Genomic DNA, 24,505 nt, shown 5'->3' with positions numbered 1-24,505 from the left:
AATTTATATTAAACAAAAATTAACTAGACAAAAATCTTTTCCTTTAACCCTTGTGTAAAACTCAAGTTTGGTTATAGAAAACCTCTGAACCTTCCTCTCAGTTTTGCTGTGAATCTAAAGATCCTCTAAAGAAGAAAGTCTTTTTTTAAAAGTCCAAGTTTGGTACATGGAAAAATAATTGAATCTTTTCTGAAATGAAAAGATCATCATTCTGAACACTACATTGCCAAATCATGAAAATGTTGAAAAGCAGATGCATTAAGATGCCATCATTTGTCATACTATTTGGTTGGCATCTTTTTATTAATTCATCAACTAGAAAAAAATTAATCCCTTTTTGCATATTCCCACCTTAAACATGCTTTTAATTTTTCCGCAACTGAGTCTACCTATCACAGGCTGAGTGGCATAACACACCTAAGATTGAAATTCCCATTCAGAGCAGGAAATAGCCTGTATTAAACACCTATTGGGGGGGAAGACAAGGATGCCGTGCTTTACCTCTTTCTGCAGATTTCAGAAGTTCTTGATAATACTGCTTACACACATTAACCTCCTTTTCCAGCTGTGTGATATCTGGGCCCGAAAATATCTGGGATTCCTGGCTATCTTCCAGAAAATCTTCAAAACGAGACTGTAGATTACTCAGTACTTGCTGATGTTCACCAGGTAACATTGTCTTTATCTAGAGAAGACCAATGACCATATAACTGAGTGACTATAGTACTGAGTTAAAATTAAATGGGACAGATCTCAGATTAAAGTTTCATGGTATAGGCCAGTTCAAATCAATAGTCATAAATATAAGAACCATTTGAAATTAATTTTCCTCTTTGGTAACAATTTCAGGTTTTAAAAAACAAAGAAGAACAAGACTCTAAAATTCATTAAATGAAATTAACTGGACTCATCTCTGGAAGTCCAAACACTATATCCTGTCTCCCTATCAAAATATAAGCACTAAGTGAAATGTGTGACCTCCAGATGACCTCAATTCTTAGAAAGTGCCCCATAAATAGTAAGTATATAACAAGTAGCATGGAATGAGTGAATGAATATCGGCTCCGCTGGACTCCATCCTATTGTATAGCAAATACAAACTCTATTCTTCATGACAAGGCGCCCACATTTTTGGACAGGTTAGGTTGATGTGTAGATTTACACTTACTGAAGCCACATTGCTAGCTCGGATTTTATCAATTTCGTTGATGAGATAGTGCCAGGATACTACACTCTTCATGTTTATGTGAGTCTCATGCCAAAGAGTTAGGACATTCTGGTACTGTTGTTCAATTCTGAAATACATGAAAGAAAACACAGATTAAGCCTTTTCCCTCCCTTTGAACACATGCGACAATTTCTCTCCTTTCTTTCTTTCTTTTTTAACGTATGTGTGTGTGGGTGTGAAATAGCCCATGTTTGCTAGCTTTAGATCCTTCTGATCCTGTGGGCCCTGACAAAGTGTTGATTATTTCTTTAACCTTCAGAGAGCTTCCCAGACCAGGGGTCTGTTTTTAGCTAATGCATACGAACCTGTTTGCAAAGTCAACCGCTTCTTTGTTTGGTGGCGGGACTGAGAAGCACACAGAGGGGACCATGGCCTCATTCCCCGTGGGGCTGATGACCTTCCATTTGGCGCGATGAGAGTTGTTTGCCAGAACACATTCATCGTCTTTGTAAATGGTTATCTGGTTTAAAATGAAGAACAGAACAACCAAATGAGATCATGGTTGACGAATCTTTTTTTCCATACCCAATCTTGGGAATTTTTGTTGTTGTTGTTTTTTATGAACAATGCCAGAAACTGGTCTGTCTCTAGGAGCTTAAGTACCTCAATTTGTCTGTAGTCACAGATGGCTTTGATTGGAATAGATGTTTTGAGTGGACAGTCAGGGTTCCTTGGCTTCAGCTGAATTATTGTTTTTGCTCTCCCCACCAGGCTTGCCACTGTGCTCTTATACTGCAAGAGCTCTTCTTTCTCCTCCTAAGTAGGAAATAAGATGGATTTTAAATGGCAAAAGACTTGTGGTCTCTGTTGTTGGGGGGCTTTACAGAGAAGCTGCCCTGACCACAAGGTCTAAACTTTCAATCCCTCCCCACCCCCTCTTACATCTCCCTTCTCTGGTTTTGTTTGTTTCATTGTTTTCTTCCTCTTTAGCATTTACTATTGTCTAACATACACATATATTTTACTGATTTACCATATTTATTTTCTACTCCCACCTCTAGCTTGTAAGCACCATGAGGGTAGGGATTTCTTGTCTGTTTTGTTCATACTCTACCTCCAGCACCTAAAACAGTACCTACGATACAGAAAGTACTTAAGTATTTGTACTTGAATGAACACACACACACACACACACACACACACATACACACACACACTGTTTAAGCATTTTAGAATATCAAAGCTATCATAGAAAAAATACTTTCTTTATGTTACCAAAAAATACTAAAACTGAATGTTTAAATGCTTGAACAAGGTGGAATTATCAAGAGTACTAATGAAATATTCAGTCGTGCTTCCTATAAAAATATAATAAAAACTATCAAATTCCCATTTTACATTTTACATTACTAATGAAACTCCTAGGTAATCTTCCTAGTACCATTGATTCCTGAACAAGGTCTTCCAGCTTGTGAATGCTGCTGGATCTATCACAGCTGTACTTCCGCTGAATGGCATCTTTCAGATTCCTCAAGTAATCAGTAGCTTCTTTGGCATCATTGAAAAACTAGGGAAAGATGAAAACTGGTAGTTAAAGTATATTATATGCCAGTAAAGTACAGAGTTACCACGTTCAATTACCAGGGCCCTTTGTGTACCCTTCACCGGTGAGAACAGAATAAAATCAAAACAATGCAAGATAATAGCCACATCCCTCCTTTATCTCAATAACAACTCTTGAACTTGGATAATTATGAATGAACAATAAATGTCCAGTCCAAGGTTTGTTAAATTCCAAACAAGTCTTAGGTAGGGGTGAAATTCCAAGAATAATTTAAAACTTCTGAAGAAGAATAAATTTTTAAAAAGAGTTCTCGGTAATGACTCTCTGTAATGAAAATACTTCCTTAGTAAGAGATGTATTTGTAAAATAAAGATTTTTCTGACACTTTAAGATTGTTTTTATTAAGGATTTCCTCCTTAATAGAATGTTTCTATGTATCCTTTGTGTCTTACAAACAAAACATTTCAGTTTATTTCCCCTGCACCTTAGGTACAAGTGTCTTAGAATAAATGATGAGAGCATTTTCTGTGAGTCAGCCAAAATCACAATGGTGAGTCCATCACATACCTCGAAATAGGCGGTGTTCTCCTTTATGTGCTGCTCCACACACTGGCAGAGCTGCAAGACCCAGCTCCACTGTGTCTGCATTGCCGCGCGGTAGGCCTGAGAGGTAAAACCCAGCTGTCAGTGGGGAGAACAAGGACATGCATACACAGCAATGCTTTCAAAGGATAAAAGACTCTACTATCTACATAGATGGTAAGATTTTTTTATTTTATTTTAGCAGATTAAGACTTGAAAATTAGGGTAGTGAATGTCCCTCTAATCTAAGATTATCACTTGCCCAAAGCCAGTCCTAAAAGTTTAAATGTCAACTTTTTAAATCAGTCCAATTTCTTTCAAATTTAAAAGTTATTTTTTTCCTTAACATATATGGAAGAAGCTATTTTTACATGAAAAAAAAAATGTAACATTTGAATTTGATGCAAACTAACCCTTTACTCCTTTCTCAACAATCCTTTTTGTACTCTGTGGAATCCTCAAGTTTCCTTTACTTTATGACACTGTCCCTTCAACTTTATTTCTTCTCTCTGAATTTATGTATTTCTGGATCATAAAACACGCCTTTGACACAAAATATATGGTTTTGTAGTTTTCTCTTTGTTTTTGCTTCTAAAACTAGGCCAGAAGCTCTTGGGACTGGGGTAATTAATTTATTAATTTTTACCAGGAAAATATTTGGGGGTTTGGGGATAGGGTAGAGAAGAGAGTATGCAATCAATCCTATATCACTGTAATTCTGGAGTTATAAAAATCATAATACTAGAATTTTTTATTAAAACATCTGTTTGCTTTAACTTTTATTTAAGACAAAGCATATCTTTCATGAGGGCAAAAATATTGTATAAGATACCTCCTTAGGGGAACATGAAATACCCTTTTATATTTAAGGTGCAATTCACTGCCTTCCAGAAGAGGGCGCTCTAGATGCTTTAAGTAAGCCTATCATACTTCCTCTTGGAAAATCTCATTCCTGCTGAGCCTATGTTCAGGCAAGCTTTTGTATGGTATGCACGTGCATTTCCAACTGCACTGGAAATCTGGCAGCATGTCATGATTATATTGCCTGTTCCCCCAAATGAAGCTACTTTGAGTAAAATGGCTATAAAAGACCTATCGTGCATTGTTAGATTGATAGTTTCTTTTTCACATAAAATGTGAAATATTGTTGATAACCATTATCCATGTATCCACAAGACATTGCCCAAGCCAATGGATTCATAAAGATGACTAATCTTATCCCCAAGAAACATGTCATTAGATTAACATTTCTACATAAAAGTAATCAGGTTCACATCCACATTCTCTATTTCCATCACAATTCTTAACCTATAATCATGTTTCCTAACAGCTTTCATCTCTCTACTCTGAGGACAATTCCGTTTTTAGTTTATCATCGTACAAAAGTGTATCCAAACCCTTCGTTACTCAAATTTCCTTCCCTTATTATCATCCTTCCTGCTCTTGTGTCTTTAACATTCCTATCTGGCTTTTCATGTGGATGCAAAACCCTATTTTCCTATAAAAGAAGGTCAAGTAACATTCCCAAAACTCCCCAATGACACCTGAAATTTTACTAATCTTTTGTGTCATGACAACGTCTGTGAACAAAGGCATTTCTTTCTTCATCTGAGACACTGTGAAGCATGTCCCGTTGTTAGCACAGCTGCATTTTCCTCTGGAAATACACCACATCTATCCATGTCTGATGCTCCTTGCCACCTTACTTAACCTCTCCTCCCCGTCTTGTTAGTCAAATTTAGAAAGTCACTAACTCTAACCAGTATATATCAGGCCAGAAAATTAAACACACCACCACCACCACCACCACCACCACTGCACGGGCAACCTGATAAAATCCCGCATCAATTATCCACCTTCTGGATTGGAAATGTGCACTCCAATGAGGCCTTTCCAGGGTGTTATTTCAATGCACCTCACAAAACTAGATCATAAGTACAATTATTCATTAAATAACAGTAACGAACACTTCTTAAGAACATACTACACACCATAAACTATACTAAGTAGTAACCTTACATTATTGCTCTCATTCTCACCACAGCTCTACAGGTTAGAAGCAATTTTCCCATTTAGGTAGGAAAGTGAGGCTTAGCAAGGTTACATCGCTTGTGCCATGGCACAAGTCAGGAGGAAATAAAACATCACAGCTAGGAAAGTCAAGGTCCTTTGTATTTCCTGCAATTCACCTCTTGGGTTACAGGGATGACAAAGGTACCTTTACTTTCAGTGGTGGGCAGGTGACACACTTAGAGCAAGGGAAGTGAAGGCAAATCAGTATGTGTCAGAAACATTACTGTGGAGCCAGTAATAAAAATTGGATAGCTGGCATTTTTTCAATTTATCAGCAATAAAAAAATACGTAGGGTGATAATCAAATGTGGATATTCAAGCATGACTATTACACCTCCTGACTCACCTCAATAGTTAATCGGGCTGGGTGATTTTCCAGAAGTAGCTGCTCTGCTATCTCCTGAACTGCCTTAATATTTTCTTCCTTTTGCTCCAGTTCTCTCATTAATTCCTAATTCAAGAAAGAATTCAGAAATGTGTTAGAAAAAGATCTAAACCTGAAATACCACTTTAATATTCAATTACCATAGTTGCACTTACAGCATGGTAATCTTTTTTCCGGGCTATGTGGGTATTTCTTTCACTCCAGTCATAAGCAACTTCCTCCTCTTCTTTTTCATTCAACCAAATAAGTTCATTCGTGGCACGAGTTATAAAGTTATGGAGCGTATCAAGGTGCCGTTCCTGATTCCTGGATGTATTCTTTATAAGGAAAACCACTGTAAGAATCACGTCTTTGCCAAACAGAGATAAAGGAAACAGAAAGTATAAAATAAAAACTTACCAAGAGTTTTGCATACAGACTCTCTAACCTGTGCAACTTTTCTGCGTAAGTTAGCTTAAGAGGCGCCGTCATTTGGATCTATAACACGGTGTAAGAAAGACACCAAGGTTAGGAATCTTGAAGAATTCTGATTCCTACTCAATGTATCTATTATCTTGTCACAGGGTCTTTACATGAAAAGCAAAAAACAGTAAGCTAAAATGAAATAGATACAGATTTTGAATGCATATACCTCACTGATCTTAGCTTCTTTAAGGCTACATTCAAATTCTTCAATAGCTCGGTGAACATTTTTATGGTTTTCTAAATGGCTTTCAACACTTGGCAAATCTGATCCCCATTCAGTGCGGTCCAGCTGCCCCTTTAAACAGAAAGACTCTAGGTTTAAAAAAAGAAATTGATAGCAATAAAGATGGAAACTTTCAGGTAAAGTAAACACTTTTTTACCTGCATCTCATCAACCCAATTCAAAAGATCCTGAACAAATTTCATGTTGATTTCCTCTTCCGTTAAGTTCTGATCCAATAAAGAAGACTTTAGAAGGGGCTTTCGGATCTGCATCAACTTCAGGGTTTGCAATGCATTTGTGTCTACTCCTGAATTGAAATTTGGAACTAATCCTGTTGGGAAACCAGGTGTATAAACTGGAGTGAGGGATGGAGTCAGGCGGGAAGTCAGACCTGATGACAGGCCAGATTTCATACTGGAAGGGGTGAGGGAAGGCGTTAAACTCTGGGTCAGCCCTGAGTTCAGTCTGGGGTTTAAGGTCTGTGCAAATCCTGAGTTTAAACTTTGAGTGATTCCTGATATCATGAGCTTCGTCTGTTCTGTCGTCAGCATGCGTCCTTTGCTGTACACTGAGGAACATTCATTCCTTAAGGCCATAATTTCATCACGCAGTTTTGCGACCCTGAAAATAAAATCAAAAGGGATAAGCTATAATGTAAAAGTCATTCTTTATAAAGAGCGAGCCCTAAGGTAAACTATGGACTTTCGTTAATGATAATGTGTCAATACTGGTTCATCAATTGTAACAAATGTATCACACTAACGCAAGATGTTAATAGGGGAAGGAGTCATGTCAGGAGGCATATGGGAACTCTGTACTTTCCATTCAGTTGTTCCATTAATCTAAACTGCTAAGTACAGTCTACTATTTGAAAAATTCATTGTAATCATATTGATAAAATTTTATACCACATTTTTTCCCACGGAATTGTACCATGAGCACTTTCATTATCACACAGTCTTTATAACTATCCTATATAATAAAGATGTACTATGCAAATGGTCATTATGCCATGAAGCCGTGAAGCGTAACGACTGACCGCATAACGACCGAATCACCAATCAGCAGGAGGGTGGGGCAGTGAGCTACATGCGGGTGGCAGAGAGCTACAGGAGGGGGCAGGGCAGCAAGTTATGAGGGGGGGGAGGAGGGGGAAAGGGGAGCAACAGCAGGGCGGGGCAGTGACTAGAGAGCTGCTGGAGGGCAGCAGCGAGCTATTGGAGAGCTACTGGCACACAGATTCATGCGCAGGGCTACTAGTCATTTATAATGAACATAATTACTGAACTATGATGTGATAATTCACCTCTTATTTGATCTTTAGGAAATTTCCAAATTTTTGTTATTATAAAACATTTCTCATCTAAACCAAAAGTTTTTTATCTATATTTATTTAAATGTTTCATTGTTATAATCCCTAAATTGTTATTGATTCCTAAAAGTGGAACAACTGAATCAAAGCATCATTTACAATTTTTGCTTTGTATATATATTCCATATACATTGACAGCAATATATATAGCATACAGCCCAAAAGATTCCATCTCTATCCCCAGACCTACTTCCCAGAGATATAGCTTTTTATACCCATATATTTTTCCAACATTTTGTTATAAAACATTTTCATATAATGAGAAAACTAGAACACTGAATTAAGAAAAGATACTTTTCAAATATACTCACACATATTTTAACTGTATGTTCAGTACTACAATATTAAATATTGTATGTATTATAAAATGTTTTTCTATTACTTGTCTTTGAAGAACGAATACCTTTTAACACACCAACATATGCCAGAATTAATGTGACATGCATTTTCAACTGAAAAGTGCTTAAGAAATATAATTCACAAAGTTGTCGCACTCTACATTCCTATCCTAAGTGCCCAGGAAACGGTGACACAAAAGGATGGGGCATGAGTAGGTAAGTAGCACACTTACCGCTGTACCAACTGATCTGCATGGTAATATTTTCCATCAATCAGTATCTGCACATCGATGACATGCTGGCGTAAGAGGTTCTCACATTCAAGTATATAGCCGGCAATTTCTGCTTCATTCTGAAACTGCACCCCCGATTCTAATCTTTTAGAATCCTGTATTTTAAAAGAAGTCAATATTAATTTTGTGAAACAACGTTTCAAAACTAGTAAGATATATTGGAACACAAGGCTACCTGAGTTCTCCTTTTTCCCTTATGGTTCAAAAACATGTTTTGCCTCTGTTGACTATTTCTCCATCGAGCAAATACTGCTCATAATATTTAACAAACCTTAAGTTTCAGTGACAAAAATACCAAGAATTGACCAAATGCTACGCAAACGTTTTTAGTTCATCCAAATGCACAGATCCCTCTCCCACAATCCCAAAGGCTCCTACAATTAACTTACAGCCTGAAGAGCATTTCGAGCAAGTATCAATTTGTCTCCACAGATGACACTGTCCCTTTGAACTCGCTGGGCAATCTGCTGTAACATTTCCAACCTGAAAGAAGGAACAAAATAGAATACAGCCTCTCCCTCCGAAGTCGCAGAGTTCACAATCGTTGAAAAATGCCGCCCGCTGAGACTAAAACACAATCCCACACCAGTGATTCAATACCTGTGTCCATCAACGGATTCATTGCCGAAGCTAATGCAGGAGTTGATGAGTGTTGGCCCACAATGAACAGAGAGAAAGTTTTCATTTGAATCAAGGCTGGTTCGAGTGCTAGTAGTGTTACTAAACACAGAGTCACTACTATGGTAGCTGTAACTACTACTGTGCATTTTTATCCCCGAAATGATATTCTTTCTTGACCAGCAAAAATAGACGAAAAAGTTGGTCTGCAAAAAGCTCTACTTCTAACGGTGAAAAAGTGGCAGCTGAATGTTACTGCTTTACCGGCTCCTTAAATATGCTCCTACATGCATATTCAACACAGAGAAAATAATACGCTGATAACTATTCAAAAGAATCTCGCCTAAAGCCACGAGTTTGCTAGCTGAGGTTTGCCTTTTGTAGCTTGCATTCAAACCCTGCAAGTATGGACAAGGCAGGCTGATGGGGCGGCACTGAAAAAAAACCTGGCCAAATATTTTCACCAAGTGTCATCCAATTGCAACCACCTAAAAAACAACTCGGATGCCTCATCGAAGCCCAGGTACAATTAGTAAAAGTTAGTCAGGCAATGGCAATCATCAGCTAAAAAACCACAAGTATTCTATTACAGCCTGACTTTTATAAAGGGCCAGGTCTGTACCCAAATAACAATAAGGCTGGACGGTGGCATTTATAAGCATGTGTAAACAAATTCATGTGATGAGAAACAAAGTACATTCCCATTTTAAGGTGCATGTCATTTGTTTGTTAGGTTAAATTAACTGGAGAATGACCCATTTACCTTTCTTTAAATGACATGCTCTCAGGAATGTGACTCTAATCTTACTACAGTTACTTTATATTTTTAAAAGCCAAAGTACTAAGTAGACTATCGAGACAATGCTTGCAAATTTCATTTGTCTATGCTTGTTTTTCCTTTTCCTGGAAAAGAGTTTATCATTTGTCTTCTACACACTCACATGCCACATAGCTATTATTTGCAATATATATAGTTAATGCCAAAAAACTTGTTGCATCAAGAAAACTTAAAAGTATCTATCCAGACAAGCTCCTAAATATCTTCTTAACCCCCAATACTACAAAGCCAAACTTGCTTTGATTTTTTTTTTTCTGGAAAGCAAAAAAGGGGGAATTTGAAAGTGCCATATCAAACACAGGGTGTCCCCAAAAACTGTATACACACTTTAACAGCTGACAGCTCCATTCTGAAAATGAAATATATTTTAATAAACACTGCCTTTATAATTATTCAAAGTGTGTGTATACTTTTTGAGGGGGACATCGTATATAGTTAGTAAACAGAAAATCTCAAAATAGTAACAGCAGCTAATGTTTATTAAGCAATTATTATGTGCCTGGAAATCAACTAATCATTTTACATACACCACTTCACCTCATACTCATAACCACCAAATGTGGTAGATACTACTACATCCTGTTTACAAATGAGGAAACTGAGGCTTAAAGAGATTAATAAACTTGTCTAAAATGACGTGGCTTGCAAGTTGAGCTACTAATTTAATCCGGGATGGACTGATTCCTGGACCTGGAACTCCTACACTGTCTTCGTTTATTAACATATAGTAAAATCCAGCTACTATTCTGATGACTAAAAATCAACTCCATATCCCTTCTCCAGCAGACTTGGCCATTACTTCAGATGATTAGCTTAGTATCTCACTTGAATCGCCTACAAATGCCTCCTCCATAAAAGGCCCATCCCGTGTATTTCAAGTTTATTTTCGTTCCAATGATGCAGTTACGTTGATGTAATATTAAGCTTTAACAAGAGTGTAAGCAGTAATTTAATAAAGGACTGACAAGTTATTCTTGCCCTCATATTGTCACTGCTTTATGTCCCATTTCAACAACGCTGAGGTCAAGTGTGGGGCACAGAGAGCATGAGTGTACTAAGCGCCTCTCCATGTGCCTGGCACCCTGTTAAACATTGGCCACACAAGGAACAGTGAAAACACGTTTTTCTCCACATTCTTGGAGCTCAAAGCAGTGGAACAGGTAACTCTTAATCAAATGATCACAGAAATAAATATAAAATTACAACAGAGGTAAGTGCCATGAAGGAACAGCGCATGTAAACACGAGAGTTATAATAAACAAGACATCTGAACCAGCCTAGGAGACCATGGAAAATTTCTTGAGGAAGTAACACTGGAGCCGAGATCTGAGAATGATTTGGAGTAACGAGAGCAGGGCAGGATGAACTGGACTTCCCTGCCAAAGGCACAGAGGGTTGCAAACCTCCTGGGTATGGAGGAGGGTGGGACCTTGGCACTCAGAACTCCCGAGAGAGCCAGTGTGGCTGCGGGAAGAGAGCGAGGAGGGTGTGGTGTGAGAAAGGCAGAGAGGTGGAAGCCCAGGCCCATGGAGCTCCCAGCTATTGAGGAACAGAGATCCCAATCCCCACTAGTCAGCCTGGGAAGTAAGGACTAGAATGAAGACAAATGCATCCAACACATCTCCCAAGGCACCTGCCAGGGCCACTGAGTAGAGGAGTAGAGACAGAATGATGAAGTCAGTGACAATTTCACGGAATAAATGCACTTGTAGAAGTATCCAAAGGGGAGCTTAACCCCGGTATTTACTGAGTGTTTTCTGGAAGCCACCTCACTGCCCTGTAAATGGAGGCAGTCTAGACTCTAGTTTCCATGGCCCCACAGAAAGAGGGTCACAGCCAAAACTATAAGAAGCAAAGTAAGTTCTTCATGGGCCTGTAAGCTTCCAGATCCAGGCCCTGGTGCTTTAAAAGCCAGTCAGAGGAAGACAATATCACAAGATCTCACTCATATGTGGAACCCAATGAACAAAATAAACTGATGAACAAACTAGATCCAGAGACATAGAAGCATGGAACAGACTGTCAAATCTCAGAGGGAAGGAGGAAAGGGTGGGATGAGATTAACCAAAGAACTTATATGTATACTAGAGGCCCGGTGCACAAAATTCATGTATGGAAGGGGAGGTCCCCTCAGCCCAGCCTGCACCCTCTCCGATCCGGCACCCCTTGGGGGATGTCTGACTGCCAGTTTAGGCCCAGCTGGTCTGGTCACCCCCAACTACCCCCCATGCCAGCCTGGTCGCCCCTCACTGCCCCTCTCTGCCGGCCTGGTCGCCCCCAACTGCCCTCCCTCCTTCCAGCCTGGTTGCCCCTCACTGCCCTCCCTGCCGGCCTGGTCACTCCTCACTGCCCCTCCTGCAGGCCTTGTTGCCCCACGCAGCCTGCTGTTCGTTCGTTACTGTGAGGGTGTCCTGACCAATTTGCACATTACCCTTTTATTAGTATAGAAGATATGCATAACCCGTGGACACAGCCGTGAAGGCGGGGGGAAGGGTCAACAGGGAAAAAAGAATAAAAGCCAGTTTGAGAAATTCTCATGGCTAATTTGATAGGCTTTAAACCTGTTACCACCTTATTGGATGAGACTTCACAGACCAACCCAGCCTATCAGGTCTTTTTTGAACATTACTTCACTGATTTAATCCCTCAAACCTCTTAGAAGAGTTTCTAGATAAGAAAATGAAACAATGAAAGACTGAGTGACTTATCCAAGGTCACACAGCCAGGGAAATGGAAATGGTAAATGTTGGTCCTAGGTCATCCTGGCTCCAAATGTAAGTTCTTTCCATGAGAACAACGAGACGCCCACTCCTCTTCCCGGTTTCCATGGCAAAAATAACTCAGCTTACCTTTCTACTTCTGGACGAAGCGCCTTCTCCCTCTCGAGCATGGCAATGATGAGCTTCCCCCACTCTTTTTCTATGTCATTTGGATGATAACCTTGAAGGAGTTTGATGCGTCCAAATTCTATCCAAATCTTTAGAAAATTTTAAAAAAATTAATGCAAAGCAAGTATGTAAAAACAAATAAATGTATACTTGACAAAAAAAAGAAAATTTCTGCTTACCTCTAATAATTTATATAGGCGTTTGATTTTTGATTTTTCTGTCTCCTTTGGGGGAATTTCTGTTTCTTTAAACTGTAAATACTGATTGTAAAGTGCCTAAAATGAAAGGAAAAATAAATGAAAGTTTAACATTCAAAGACCTGTTTTCATTATGGCATAATGTTACCACTTCAAATGCTACCGACTGTGTCCTATGCATTCAGTGGAATTCCTTTATAAAATTGATACTCAAGGCCTATACCTACTGTCAGCTAGTTGGCAACTGGGTTATGTAAGACTTGATGAGGGTGTAACTACTGATGTATGCCGTGATTCAGCAGGTGCCACATTGGTGTCTGGATAATGAATCGTGGTAGAACTTACTACAGCTCTATTAACAGTCTCATCATACAAACAAGAAAACACATCCTAAAAGACATACTTTCCGCCCTAGCTGGTTTGGCTCAGTGGATAGAGCGTCGGCCTGTGGATCAAAGGGTCCTGGGTTCCATTCTGGTCAAAGGCACATACTTGGTCGCAGGCTTCTCCCGGCTCAGGCCCTGGTCGGGGCTCATGCAGGAGGCAACCAATCAATGTGTTTCTCTCACATCAATGTTTCTCTTTGTCTGTCTCTCTCTCTTCCACTCTCCCTAAAAAAAATCCTTGGGTGAGGATTTAAAAGAAAAGAAAAACATACTTTCCAACTGTGGCAAATTAGCTTTTGGAAAAATAATCTGATGCAATTTCCATAAAGGGAGAAAAAAAACAACACCTGTTCTTGTCTATTCCATGGATCTATCCTTGAAAACAGAATGCTTATCAGATAGATAGAGTTAAAACTTGAGGTCAATGTCCCACTGGCTAAGTTAAACAGATCTCTTAGTCAACAGAGATAGATGTTAATGGTTACTGCTTTATTATAGACATTTCAACCATATGATTAAATTATTATCTAGTTTGCAGATACTAATTTGGAATCTCTTATTATATTTACTAAAAAGAACCGTCATAAAATGATGTAGTTAAAGCATCTCCACATTTAATAAGTGTATACTAATTATTTCATCCTGATTCATGCTGTTGTTGTTTTTTTAAAAAAAGTCCCTTTTAATCTTTAGACAGACACATTTCTGAAGGACTCCATTCAATATTCTGCTGGCTAATAACATTACTAGCATTTTCTCCACATATTTTTTATTTTTTATATTATATCCTATCCCAGGCACCAACAAGTAACCTGGGCATTCACTTGAACTTTTTACAAAACTTTAAGAATCTGCATTAATCAGAAGCCAGTATAAATTTAGCCAAGTGTCTGACAACAGGTATCCATTTGGAAACAATTTGAACTTGAAATCTGAAAACTGTTTTGGTCATAAAATGCAATTGTTTTAGGACGTCCATCAGTAAATAAGCACCGAGTGCCATTATAGGCTAAACGCTGCTCGTGGTAGATGTGGTGATGGAGGGGGGAGGGGGAGGGAGGGGATCCTTCTTGTCCTGGAAATGTTTACATCCACATAGGGAGACTTCACACAAACAACTTCAGAGCAGTTAAAAAGCATCCTATCAACACGGGCCAAGTGACTGCGTGCCAAGGACAAACTCCCCTGGCAATGTGAGCGAAAAGCTGCTTCACAGATGGTCTGCACAGATGCCTGAACACAGTGAATAACTTCAACAGGGTCCTCCCGGGGTAATTGCAGTCTGTGAATCCAGTGCGATCATGAAAACAAAGCTTATAATTCAAGGAATTAGACTTTACTGTTAATATTCACATTGTATGTTTCTTGAAAGAAAGTAGGCTATTTTGCTATTATAGATCCTAATACATATACAAAGTGAGACAAAGCATTCTTCAGTTAAGTTTATGTATCTATAATGTCTTTTATATTTCTATAATATCTTTGCCTCAAGGAGTTAGATCTGTTTTTAAGTAGTAGCAAATTTTTTTAAAATATATTTTTATTCATTTCAGACAGGGAGAGAGAGAGAGATAGAAACATCATTGATAAGAGAGAATCATTGATTGACTACCTCCTGCACACTCCACATTGGGGATCAAGCCCACAACCCAGAGAATGTGCCCTGACCAGGAATTGAACCATGACCTCTGGTTCATAGGTCAAAGCTCAATCACTGAGCAACACTGGCCAGGTAGTAGTAGCAAAAGTTTTACTAAACCAGAATTCATTTATCCTGGAGGTCGGGTATGTATTTCAAATTCATAGTGAAGTCGAGTATGGACCTCCTGCTACACAAAAGAAGGATCTAAAGCGACTTTATAGGATTCGACACCAAAGGCACAGTCCCAACCACGGTCACCCTGGTGCAAGCTTCCCAGGGTCCCTCCGACCACGGCCATCTGGTGAACTTCAAACATTTCCCACACACCAAAAACAATTTGGCAAGGTCACCTCCAGAGACTCTCTCAAGCCTTACACCCTCAATTCAAAACTAAGGGACTATAAATTTATTTAAGATACTGTTGCTACTGTATTAAGTTTTAATTACTAATTGTTACCTCTATTTTCTCTGTATAATGGGGAGATGAGTACATTTTTTTAAATGCCTATCTATTAGTGGCTTGTCAAGGGCAATTTTTCTTGAACTTCTAAATAATAGAATTGCCCTGGTCAGGTAGCTCAGTTGGTTAGAGCGCCATCCCAATACGCCAAGGTTGCAGGTTCAATCTCTAGTCAGGGCACATAGAAGAATCAGCCAATGAATGCATAAATAAGTGGAATAACAAATCGATGTTTCTATCTCTCTGCCTCTATCTCTAAAATGAAAAAAATAAATAAAATTTAAAATAACAGAATTATTACAGCATTATTTACAAGTTAAATATCAAGTCAATCCTATTTAACCCCTGTAGTGCCACTGACCTTCAGTTCTACGGGATTATTGGGAAATGCTCTCTCAGACATTGTGGTCACATGGTGTCGAATCCACTGGATGAGGTAGTTCACCATATTCTGGTATTCAATCCATTTGACTTCAACATCCTAGAACAAGAAAATGACAGGAAAAGCCCATGGCTGTAGATAGTAAGATTCATATCTAACACAATTTAGTCAAAGGTCATTCTGTGTAATTACATATTTTTAAGCCTGACAGAGAGAACCGGCTAAATGATTTACTTCTCACGCAGTCCTCATCCTGTCCATGCAGTCCCAATCCTTCCCACATACACAGCTTTAAAACCATGCTATCCACAGGGGCCTGATGACTGCCAATTCTGACCCAGAGTCAGGGCTGCCTGGGCACTGTGTGGAGAAGGATTCTGAGGCAGCGCCCAAGCACAGCAGAAAAGACTTCCACCATCAACTTGCCAGGGGCTCAAGAAGGGGGACGGACAGCTTGCATAAGCCAAGTTGGTTGCCACTCTGTCAACCTTTTTTAGATCTAAGTCCCCTTTACGTATGAAACTCAAAAGAGCTATACATTATGTAAGAAACTAGACAGGAATGAAAACTACAGGAAATGTCTATGGTGAGATTACTCGAGTACTCATTTAGCAAACTTTTTTTAAATGGAGAAAACTGAAAGGTTGTCAACTGCTATATTCAATTAAGTATTTGATAAGCTCTCATTACGTTCAAAGCATTGTGCTACGTGTCGTAATAAAAATACAATGCTTTAAGACATAATACCTATTATCAAAGAGTTGCTGTCTAGATGGCGAGACAAGAGAGATTCATAATGTGAACAGCCGAGCAAAATGAAAAGCAGTATTCAATTAAGTGTTGAAATAACTGGTAGTGTATGCTAGGAGTTGAGATAAGAATCAGGTAAGCATCAGTGTGCCTGAAGTGGTCACTAAAAGCTCCTTGGGAGGTGGTTCTCAATCCCTGAGCAGTTCTCACACTTCCAGTAATTGTTGGGGGGGGGGGGAGGTGGCGCGGGGGCGTGTAGGAAGAGAGGAGTGCATAAAAGACAAGAGTCCCAAGTGAGTCAGGACTCTGAAATAGGAATGCCCTGGCTACCAGCAAACAGTGTGTGTTGAGATGTCAGAGCTAAAAATGAAAAAAAGCTCCATTTATATATGCAGAATTTTGAATGTCAGAATATCTAGAATGGAGTTAATCATGCAAGTCATATGTAGCCACTGGAAGTTTTCAAGCTAATTTGGTGACAGTGTGCAGAGTTGATGGGGGGAAAAGGGGGGAGGTGAAAAACCATAGGAAAGCTATCATCCTGGTTCTAAGAGTCAGGCATGGGATGGAGGTAATGAGACAATAGAATGGCCACAAGAAACCTTCTCAAGCAACAGTCAACACGGAGTCCTTGGAGAACTGCATTGACTCAGAGGAGAGGATAAACATGGAAGCAAGGTACTTAGGGATCAAAAGAATAGATAAAACTTTTGAGAGAAAGAACAAGAGGAAGAGAAGGGAAGTAAGCCTAAAAGCAGCAGCATACAAAGGTGAAGTAAAATACCAGGAAAGAGAGCTCACCAAGATGAGCTCCTGAATCTTCAGAGTAAATTGTTTTTAATGGTGTCTGCAAGGAGGAGGGAGAAAGGCCCAGGGAGAGGGGTGCTCATCCCCAAGTGCAGAAGGCGTATCGGGTTTCCTGTCTCTTCCAGAAATGCATAAGCACTTGTTAGCATAGCCACTAAAAAACGCACGATTGAACTGAATTGCACAAACCCGTGGCAAATTGAGGACTAATAAAGATCCAAAGCCACGTTTCAGAGACCTTGCCCTGCCTACAAAGGAGCTCTGTCAATTTGGCAAAATAAATCGCCTTCCTCTGGGTCTCACGGTTAAATCAGAGAAGCAAAACCGAGCCAACTTCTCTCATGGAATCTTATGAGGTAATAAACTTGCCTGAAAGTGACTTTCAAACATGAGATATTCTATACAAATACATCAAATAGAGCAGCTGTAAAACAGCAAGTTAAAAAATGAGTATCTCCAAAATGCAGTGGCTTATAGCTACTATTTATCAAACAAAAAAGTAACTCTGAATAGCCTACTTTATGATACAGAACAAGTCTTTTCTCATTATATTTTAATTTTAATAATGGAATGATACCATCCAAGTGCATGCAATATCAGTTTCATAAATAGCATATTAAAATCAACTTCTTTTTAAAATATTTTATATTTAAGATTAAAAGCACTATCAAAGAATTCAGTTAAGCAGACATTGCCACATCAGAGCTTCCAGAATGAAAAAAAATCAATACTCACATTTGCACCGATGCCTTCACCACCTTCAGGGACTTTGGGAAATGCATCATAGAGAGACGACACATATGTTATTACTGATTTTTCATCAGGAGAGGAAACATCAACGTCTAAAAGCAGCAACACAAATTATTTCAAGATGCTGACAGATTACTGTTGATCAAACCTTCAGGCCACATCTAGTCAAGGCCACAGCTCACCTTCAGGATCCAGGAGTCTGTTAACGCCAATTTTTTCTGCTACATAAAAAGCGTGCTCTAAATTTGCAAGGTTGCTTTGAACAGCAACAGTATTCATGTCTATCAGGTCCGGCCTAGGAAAAAAAAATGCACTGTATTAATTACGTTTTCTCAGGTGCCTTTCCAACATTATATTTACATGCGTATCTATTTATATAGCAACTGCTGCAAATATTAATTCTAAGCCCGCATTAAGATTTTCACCAAACATTGCTTACTTCTCTCAGAAATATGTATGGCAAAGGCAAGTGTAATGAGGAAAAAATATAAAAATGTGAACACACATAACTTTCGGTAAGGTCTACAAATCCTTCCTAATCAGAATCTATAAGAACATCTGTCCCATCCAACCCATGCAAGTTCCACTACTCAACACCCTTCCAATCCAGCCAGTATTCTCTCAATGTTTCTCCCCAATCACAAAAGCTTATACTCAGTTCAATGCCACACCATGGCAACCCCCATCCATCCAGGCTGTCCTTCCCTGTCACCATCATCTTCTATAATCCTATTCATCCCTGCAAGCAGAGAGCAAGCCCATCTCCTCAGTGGGCTCTCAGTTTTCTCTCCCTGTTCCCTGAACTCCTTATACTCCTTGGCCTGTACTAGTCAAGTTGGCACTTAGAACAATCATATACTTCCTTGCCCTATTAATTCACTGTTTAATGTGCATGTACATCTTGTTTCTCCCAACTAGTCAACACCAAGATGGAAAGAACCATGTATTAATACACATTTGTATTTGATTCTTCTGCTGAGATAAAGAGTGGCATATACTCGGTAGATATTCAATAAATCCCTGCAGATAAGTTGGTAAATGGGTTGGTTAGTTAGTAATTTGAATCATAAATAGCTAAATAAGCACTAGTTTGTATCTTCACAAACATGCATGTCCTCTCTCTTACCTCAGACTTCTCTTTCTAATCTGTAAGACTTACATGACACTCTAAAGCAGTGATCACCAACCTTTCAGACCTCACGGACTACCAGTGGTCCATGGACTATCGGTTGGTGACCACTGCTCTAAAGCACAAGGGTACCTAGCTTTATCTATATGAGATGAGAAAAGATTTCTAAAATACTCCTTAAATTAGGAGGCAAAATATGGCCAAAAGCCAATCAGGAAACTTTCACCTAAAAAATAAAGCATTAGTGTCTGGACAGTGTTGCTCAGTGGTTGAGCGTCAACCCACGAACCAAGAAGTCACCAACTTGATTCCCAATCAGGGCACATGGCTGAGTTGCGGGCGAAATCCCCAGTAGGGGGGTGCAGGAGGCAGCCAATCGATGATATTTCTCTCCCATCGATGTTTCTGTCTTTCTATCCTTCTCCCTTCCTCTGTCTTTAAAAATCAATGAAAACCTATTTTTTTTAATTTTCTTTAAAAAAATCAATAAAGCATTAGCCCCGTCTGGTGTTGCTCAGTGGTTAGAGTGTTGGCCTGTGCAACAAACGGTCACCGTTCAATTCCCGGTCAAGGGCAAGTACCTGGGTTGCAGGTTCAATCCCCGCCCACATGTGGGAAGCAACCAATTGATGTGTCTCTCTCACATTGATGTTTCTCTCTCTCTCTCTCTCTCTCTCTCTCTCTCTCTCTCTCTCTCTCTCTCTCCCTCCTTCCTCCCTCCCTTCCACTCTCTCTAAAAATTAAGGTGGGGGGGGAATATCCTCAGGTGAGGATTAACAAACAAAACAAAAAATCGTTAAAAGAATGCAGAAACAAATATGGAAACAGTGAAGCCTTCAAAAAGAGTGGCACCCAGTCCCAAAGTCACTGAGTTAGAACCTGTTTATCAACTTCTAAGAGAAGGCTCTCTACCCCTCAGGCACTCTGGTTCCACACTTGGGGAGAGCAGAAAAGCAGGAGGGCTCAGAGGCGGAGTGGGACAAATGAAATGCAAGTTATTTTGACTACTACTTGGAAGGCTGTTTACATGAGAAACTCTTTGAAATTCTATCATTAATCTTAGGAAGGTAAACAGCAATTTGTACTCCTATTTTTATCTGATGAGAATGCAGACTTCCAAAGAAATCTAGTTACAGTTTTATAACTTTTTGAAGTGTTCATTACCTTGAACTATAGCTAGCATTATCTACTACTTGTTTCCCAGGAAATTCTTTTGTGTTTTACATGCCACCAATTTGATCACTGAAAAGTAGCCCGGCATGTATTATAGAAACAATAAATCTACTGACACCAATAGAAGAATTAAATGACAAACCTCTAGGAATAACATTTTTTAGCCACATAGAAGCTTTTTCTTTTCCCCACACAGACCCTTTTGAAAAATCTGCCAACTTTAGGATTACTAAACAGATGTGTATAACAGTCTAGACAAAAACAAATACCTAAAGTTCAAAAAATTGTTTTGCTTCCATAAAGTTCACACATTTTGAAAAAATGAAAACCAGCCCTTCTGAATTGGCCAAGTCCCCCAACAAGAAAGAGCATGTTGTTCTGCGAACCCTGCCATTAGCAAAGAACGTGAACACTGAGTAATCCCCGACAGAATGAATCAAGTCACTGAAGAATCGAGTTTTTGAGTAAGAGAATAAAACATAAAACTCCCTCCTGAATGACACAGTCATTTCAGCACAAAAGCAGCTGTATAATACGTGAGTTTGGATAAGTCACCTCTTTATCATGATATTTAACACTTTAATGGAACAAAAACTGAACCGGCTTTCCTCCATTAAAAAATTAAGCAAAAAGTGAAAAAGGATAAAATTTTAAAACCACTTTGAAAAAGTAAGTGCCTGAACATTTTCAAAAGCCCATCCCTCCCCTAGTCATCCTCGGAGGGCTGCCATTCTGCTTTGCCTCTATTCGCCTGGAGCTGCCAGAAGAGGTGCGTGCTGTGACCTGTCTCCCTTCCTTCTTTCCTCATAGTCCCGCTGGGATAACACGACCTTTACAAACTTCAGCTATTTTCCACATTAAGAAGATGGGTTTCATTGCACTGTGATATCTCCTTTTTGTGTAGCATCAATAGGAAATTTCATTCCCATTTCAGGTTTGGCTAACCAAAGACTACACTATACTGTCAGCATGGAGAAGGCAGCAACCATGTTCCTGAATGATAGTTGAAGCGGCTGAACATGAACTATTTTGATTTCCTTAATTTCTGGAAACCTTTCAAAATCATGTAATATAACCCTCTGCTGCCTAAAATAATATATACTAGGTGTTGTTGTTTTTTTATGGAAAAGAGGCAATTCTAACTCCTACTTATGTTATTATTCTGTAATAATGAAATCTTTTCTGAATGACTCAATCATCATGGATTGCCATTTTTAAAAACATATTTATATGCTACCTTTTTTCTATAAATTATTTAAAATAGCTTACAAAAAAGGAAACTATAAGAAAATAACATAAATTTTAAATTTGAATTATAAAACCAAAATATGTAATAAGATGAATGGAACAGAATAACATATCTCAGTGGGGTGTGTGGGGGGTAGGGTGGGAGGGGACAGAAAGAGATTAACCAAAGAACACATATGCATAACCAATGGACAGAGACCTAGGATGGAGAAAGCCTGGGATGGGGCAGGGTTGGATGGCGGGGGGCAAAATGGAGAAAATGGGAGACATCTGTAATACTGTCAGCAATTCTATCTAATAATAGAGTAACATGTAAATTACCATCACTCCGCTACGCCCACGATTGGGCGGCGGGAGGCTGGGGGGCGGGACTCGGGGTGGCCTATCCGGCCATTGAGAGGCACGGATCCGCTGCCGCTGAGGGGGGCTACCCTGCTGTTGAGAGGTGCAGGGGGCGGGTCCCGCCCGCCTCTCAACAGCAGGGTAGCCCCCCTCAGCGGCCGCGGACCATCAAAAGTGGGGGAGCTGGGTGCCTGGTGCACCAGCGGACAGGCACCCAGCTCCACCGCGAAAAGCGAAAGCGTGTAGGGGACCCTACACATGCATGATTCAATCATGCACTGGGCCTCTAGTAAAATAATAATAGTAATAAAATAAATTAAAAAATAAAATGAGGCCAAAAAAACCGAACCACTTATATGCATGGTTAGTGCCCTTAATTTGTTCCAAAAATATAGGACAAAAGGTTACCAAAAAATGGCTGTTGCAATATAAAATAATTTTGGATAAAAGTAATGCTTATCTTTCATACAACACATCTTTAAAAAGTATTCTTCTCGACAAAGTAGATGTATATACCCACATGCACACATACACTCACACATATATACTTATATACACATGTATCCGTATGTGTACATGCATGTGGATACATGTATATGTAACATTAAGATATCCACACTGACAGATAACCAAACTAGTGGAACATTAAAATTGCTTAAGAACTTATTTTTGGTACAGATATTTCAAAGTAACTTTCTGTCCTCAGGCACTAACCATGAATATATCAGCTCACATGAGAATTAGATACGATTCTGGGAGAAAATGCAACTCTCCTATATAATAAAGAGCTAATATGCTAATGGTCATCATGCCATCATGCCATAAAGACCGACCAGCAGGAGGCTGTGTGCGCAGCAGGCACGCGCGGGTGGGCGGGGACTTGACGCTTCGTCTGCGGCTGCCAGAGGGTCAGGCAAGCAACAGATGGCCGCGGCCGCTGCCCAGGCCTGGCCCGAGACTCAGGCAAGCCACCAATGGTGACTGCCACTGCCCAGGGCTGGCCAGACGCCTAGGCAAGCCGCCGATGGCGGCTGCCGCTACCCAGGGCCCGAGTCTCAGGCAAAGTGTGGTGGCTGTGAGGGCCGAGGCTCAGGCAGCTGCGTAGCGTCGCCTTCCCCTGATTGTCGGATCGCCTCCCGCAGAGGGAGGCCAGAAGCAGCAGCAGCGAGGGGATGATGGAGGTGGTACCTTCCCCTGATCGGCTGCAGGGAGCGGGCCTAAGCCATCAGTAGGAGGACATCTCCTGAGGGCTCCCGGACTGTGAGAGGGGGCAGGCCGGGCTGAGGGACGCCCCCTCTAGTAGTTAATAATACTGTACTGCATATTTGAATGTTGCTGAGAGTAGATCCTAAAAGGTCTTAGCACAAGAAAAAAAAATTTGTAGCTATGTGTGATGATAGATATTAACGACTTATTGTGGCGGTCAGTTTGCAATATATACAAATATAGAATCATTATGTTGTACACCTGAAACTTATATAATATTACTAGTATATGTCAATCAACTTCAATTTTTTTTAAATTCACAATACTATCAGATAACTGTTACAAGACGAAGCAGAAATAAACACAAATGTGCCTACTGTCTTATGTCCTCACCATGAAACAGTGATCCTTTTCACTCTTTTCCAGTGTTGATTTTTATTGTTTAAATCTAGAGAAAAGAGCACACTTAGGATTGGGGTGGGGGCCATTTCACATTAGTCCAACTCTGGAATACATTGTAAATGATGAAGTCTGGACACAGCTTTTCAAATCAAAAGCACTTCGACTCTGTGATTTGAGGTATCTGACCCTCTGGAAGGACAGTGGGCACCAATTCTCTTTCTCAATTAAGCAAAGGACAATAGAAAGGGGAACGGTGGTGGCTAGGGGCTGGGGAAGGGGAAAAGGGGCAGTTATTGTTTAATGGATATACTGTCTCAGTTTTGCAGGATGAAAAGAGTTCTGGAGATGGATGGTGGTGATAGTTACACACCAATGTGAATGTACTTAAAGCCACTTTACTGGACACAGAAATGGTTAGGATGATAGGTTTTACATTATGTGTATTTTACCACATTTTTTTAAAAAAATGTAAGATAATTTTTACATATTTGAGAGTAAAGGCTATATTGACATGGAAAAAGTAAAAGGATGTGACTCGAGTGTCCGTTGATTTAGACCTAACTTGCTCTCTGTTTAACTTAGAACGCTAATCCAGAAATTTGTGTCTCGATTACCTTCCACAAAAAAATGAAAATCAGGAATTCCAGGTATCATTTAGAATTCCAATTACCCCCAGGAATTCCAAGTATCACTTAGAATTCCAGGGAGCAACTGGAAATGTGTCGGGGTAGAGGAAGGGAATTTGTGGCTGCTGCGCCATAAGGTTTGAAGAACCTATCTGATTTGCCCCAGGTCTCAAGAGAGGATTCATGTGAAAGTACTTG

General features: G+C 39.7%; 1 protein-coding gene across 17 annotated transcripts in view; it reads right to left on the bottom strand.

Moving 5' to 3' along the window:
* DST (dystonin) overlaps positions 1–24,505 on the bottom strand; it is a 435,295-nt gene that overhangs the window by 165,488 nt on the left and 245,302 nt on the right. For 15 of the 17 annotated variants that reach the window (XM_079780748.1, XM_079780749.1, XM_079780745.1 and 12 more), the window contains 18 exons: positions 18,364–18,476; positions 18,167–18,273; positions 15,854–15,973; positions 12,987–13,082; positions 12,769–12,896; positions 8,853–8,946; positions 8,404–8,558; positions 6,619–7,081; positions 6,404–6,532; positions 6,172–6,249; positions 5,928–6,089; positions 5,734–5,838; positions 3,300–3,395; positions 2,610–2,735; positions 1,832–1,984; positions 1,534–1,688; positions 1,169–1,295; positions 502–685 (listed from right to left, as the gene is read on the bottom strand). In XM_079780748.1, the coding sequence (XP_079636874.1) occupies positions 502–685; positions 1,169–1,295; positions 1,534–1,688; positions 1,832–1,984; positions 2,610–2,735; positions 3,300–3,395; positions 5,734–5,838; positions 5,928–6,089; positions 6,172–6,249; positions 6,404–6,532; positions 6,619–7,081; positions 8,404–8,558; positions 8,853–8,946; positions 12,769–12,896; positions 12,987–13,082; positions 15,854–15,973; positions 18,167–18,273; positions 18,364–18,476 (2,591 nt within the window). Of the gene's footprint in view, positions 1–501; positions 686–1,168; positions 1,296–1,533; positions 1,689–1,831; positions 1,985–2,609; positions 2,736–3,299; positions 3,396–5,733; positions 5,839–5,927; positions 6,090–6,171; positions 6,250–6,403; positions 6,533–6,618; positions 7,082–8,403; positions 8,559–8,852; positions 8,947–9,063; positions 10,160–12,768; positions 12,897–12,986; positions 13,083–15,853; positions 15,974–18,166; positions 18,274–18,363; positions 18,477–24,505 lie in introns of those variants that run through there. The other 2 variants (XM_079780753.1, XM_079780752.1) reach the window with 2 other exon arrangements.

This window comes from Cnephaeus nilssonii, assembly GCF_951640355.1.
Source record: "Cnephaeus nilssonii genome assembly, chromosome: 9".
NCBI lineage: Eukaryota > Metazoa > Chordata > Mammalia > Chiroptera > Vespertilionidae > Cnephaeus > Cnephaeus nilssonii.
Note: the sequence above shows the minus strand (reverse complement) of the source record. Positions and strands in the feature narration are given on the sequence as shown.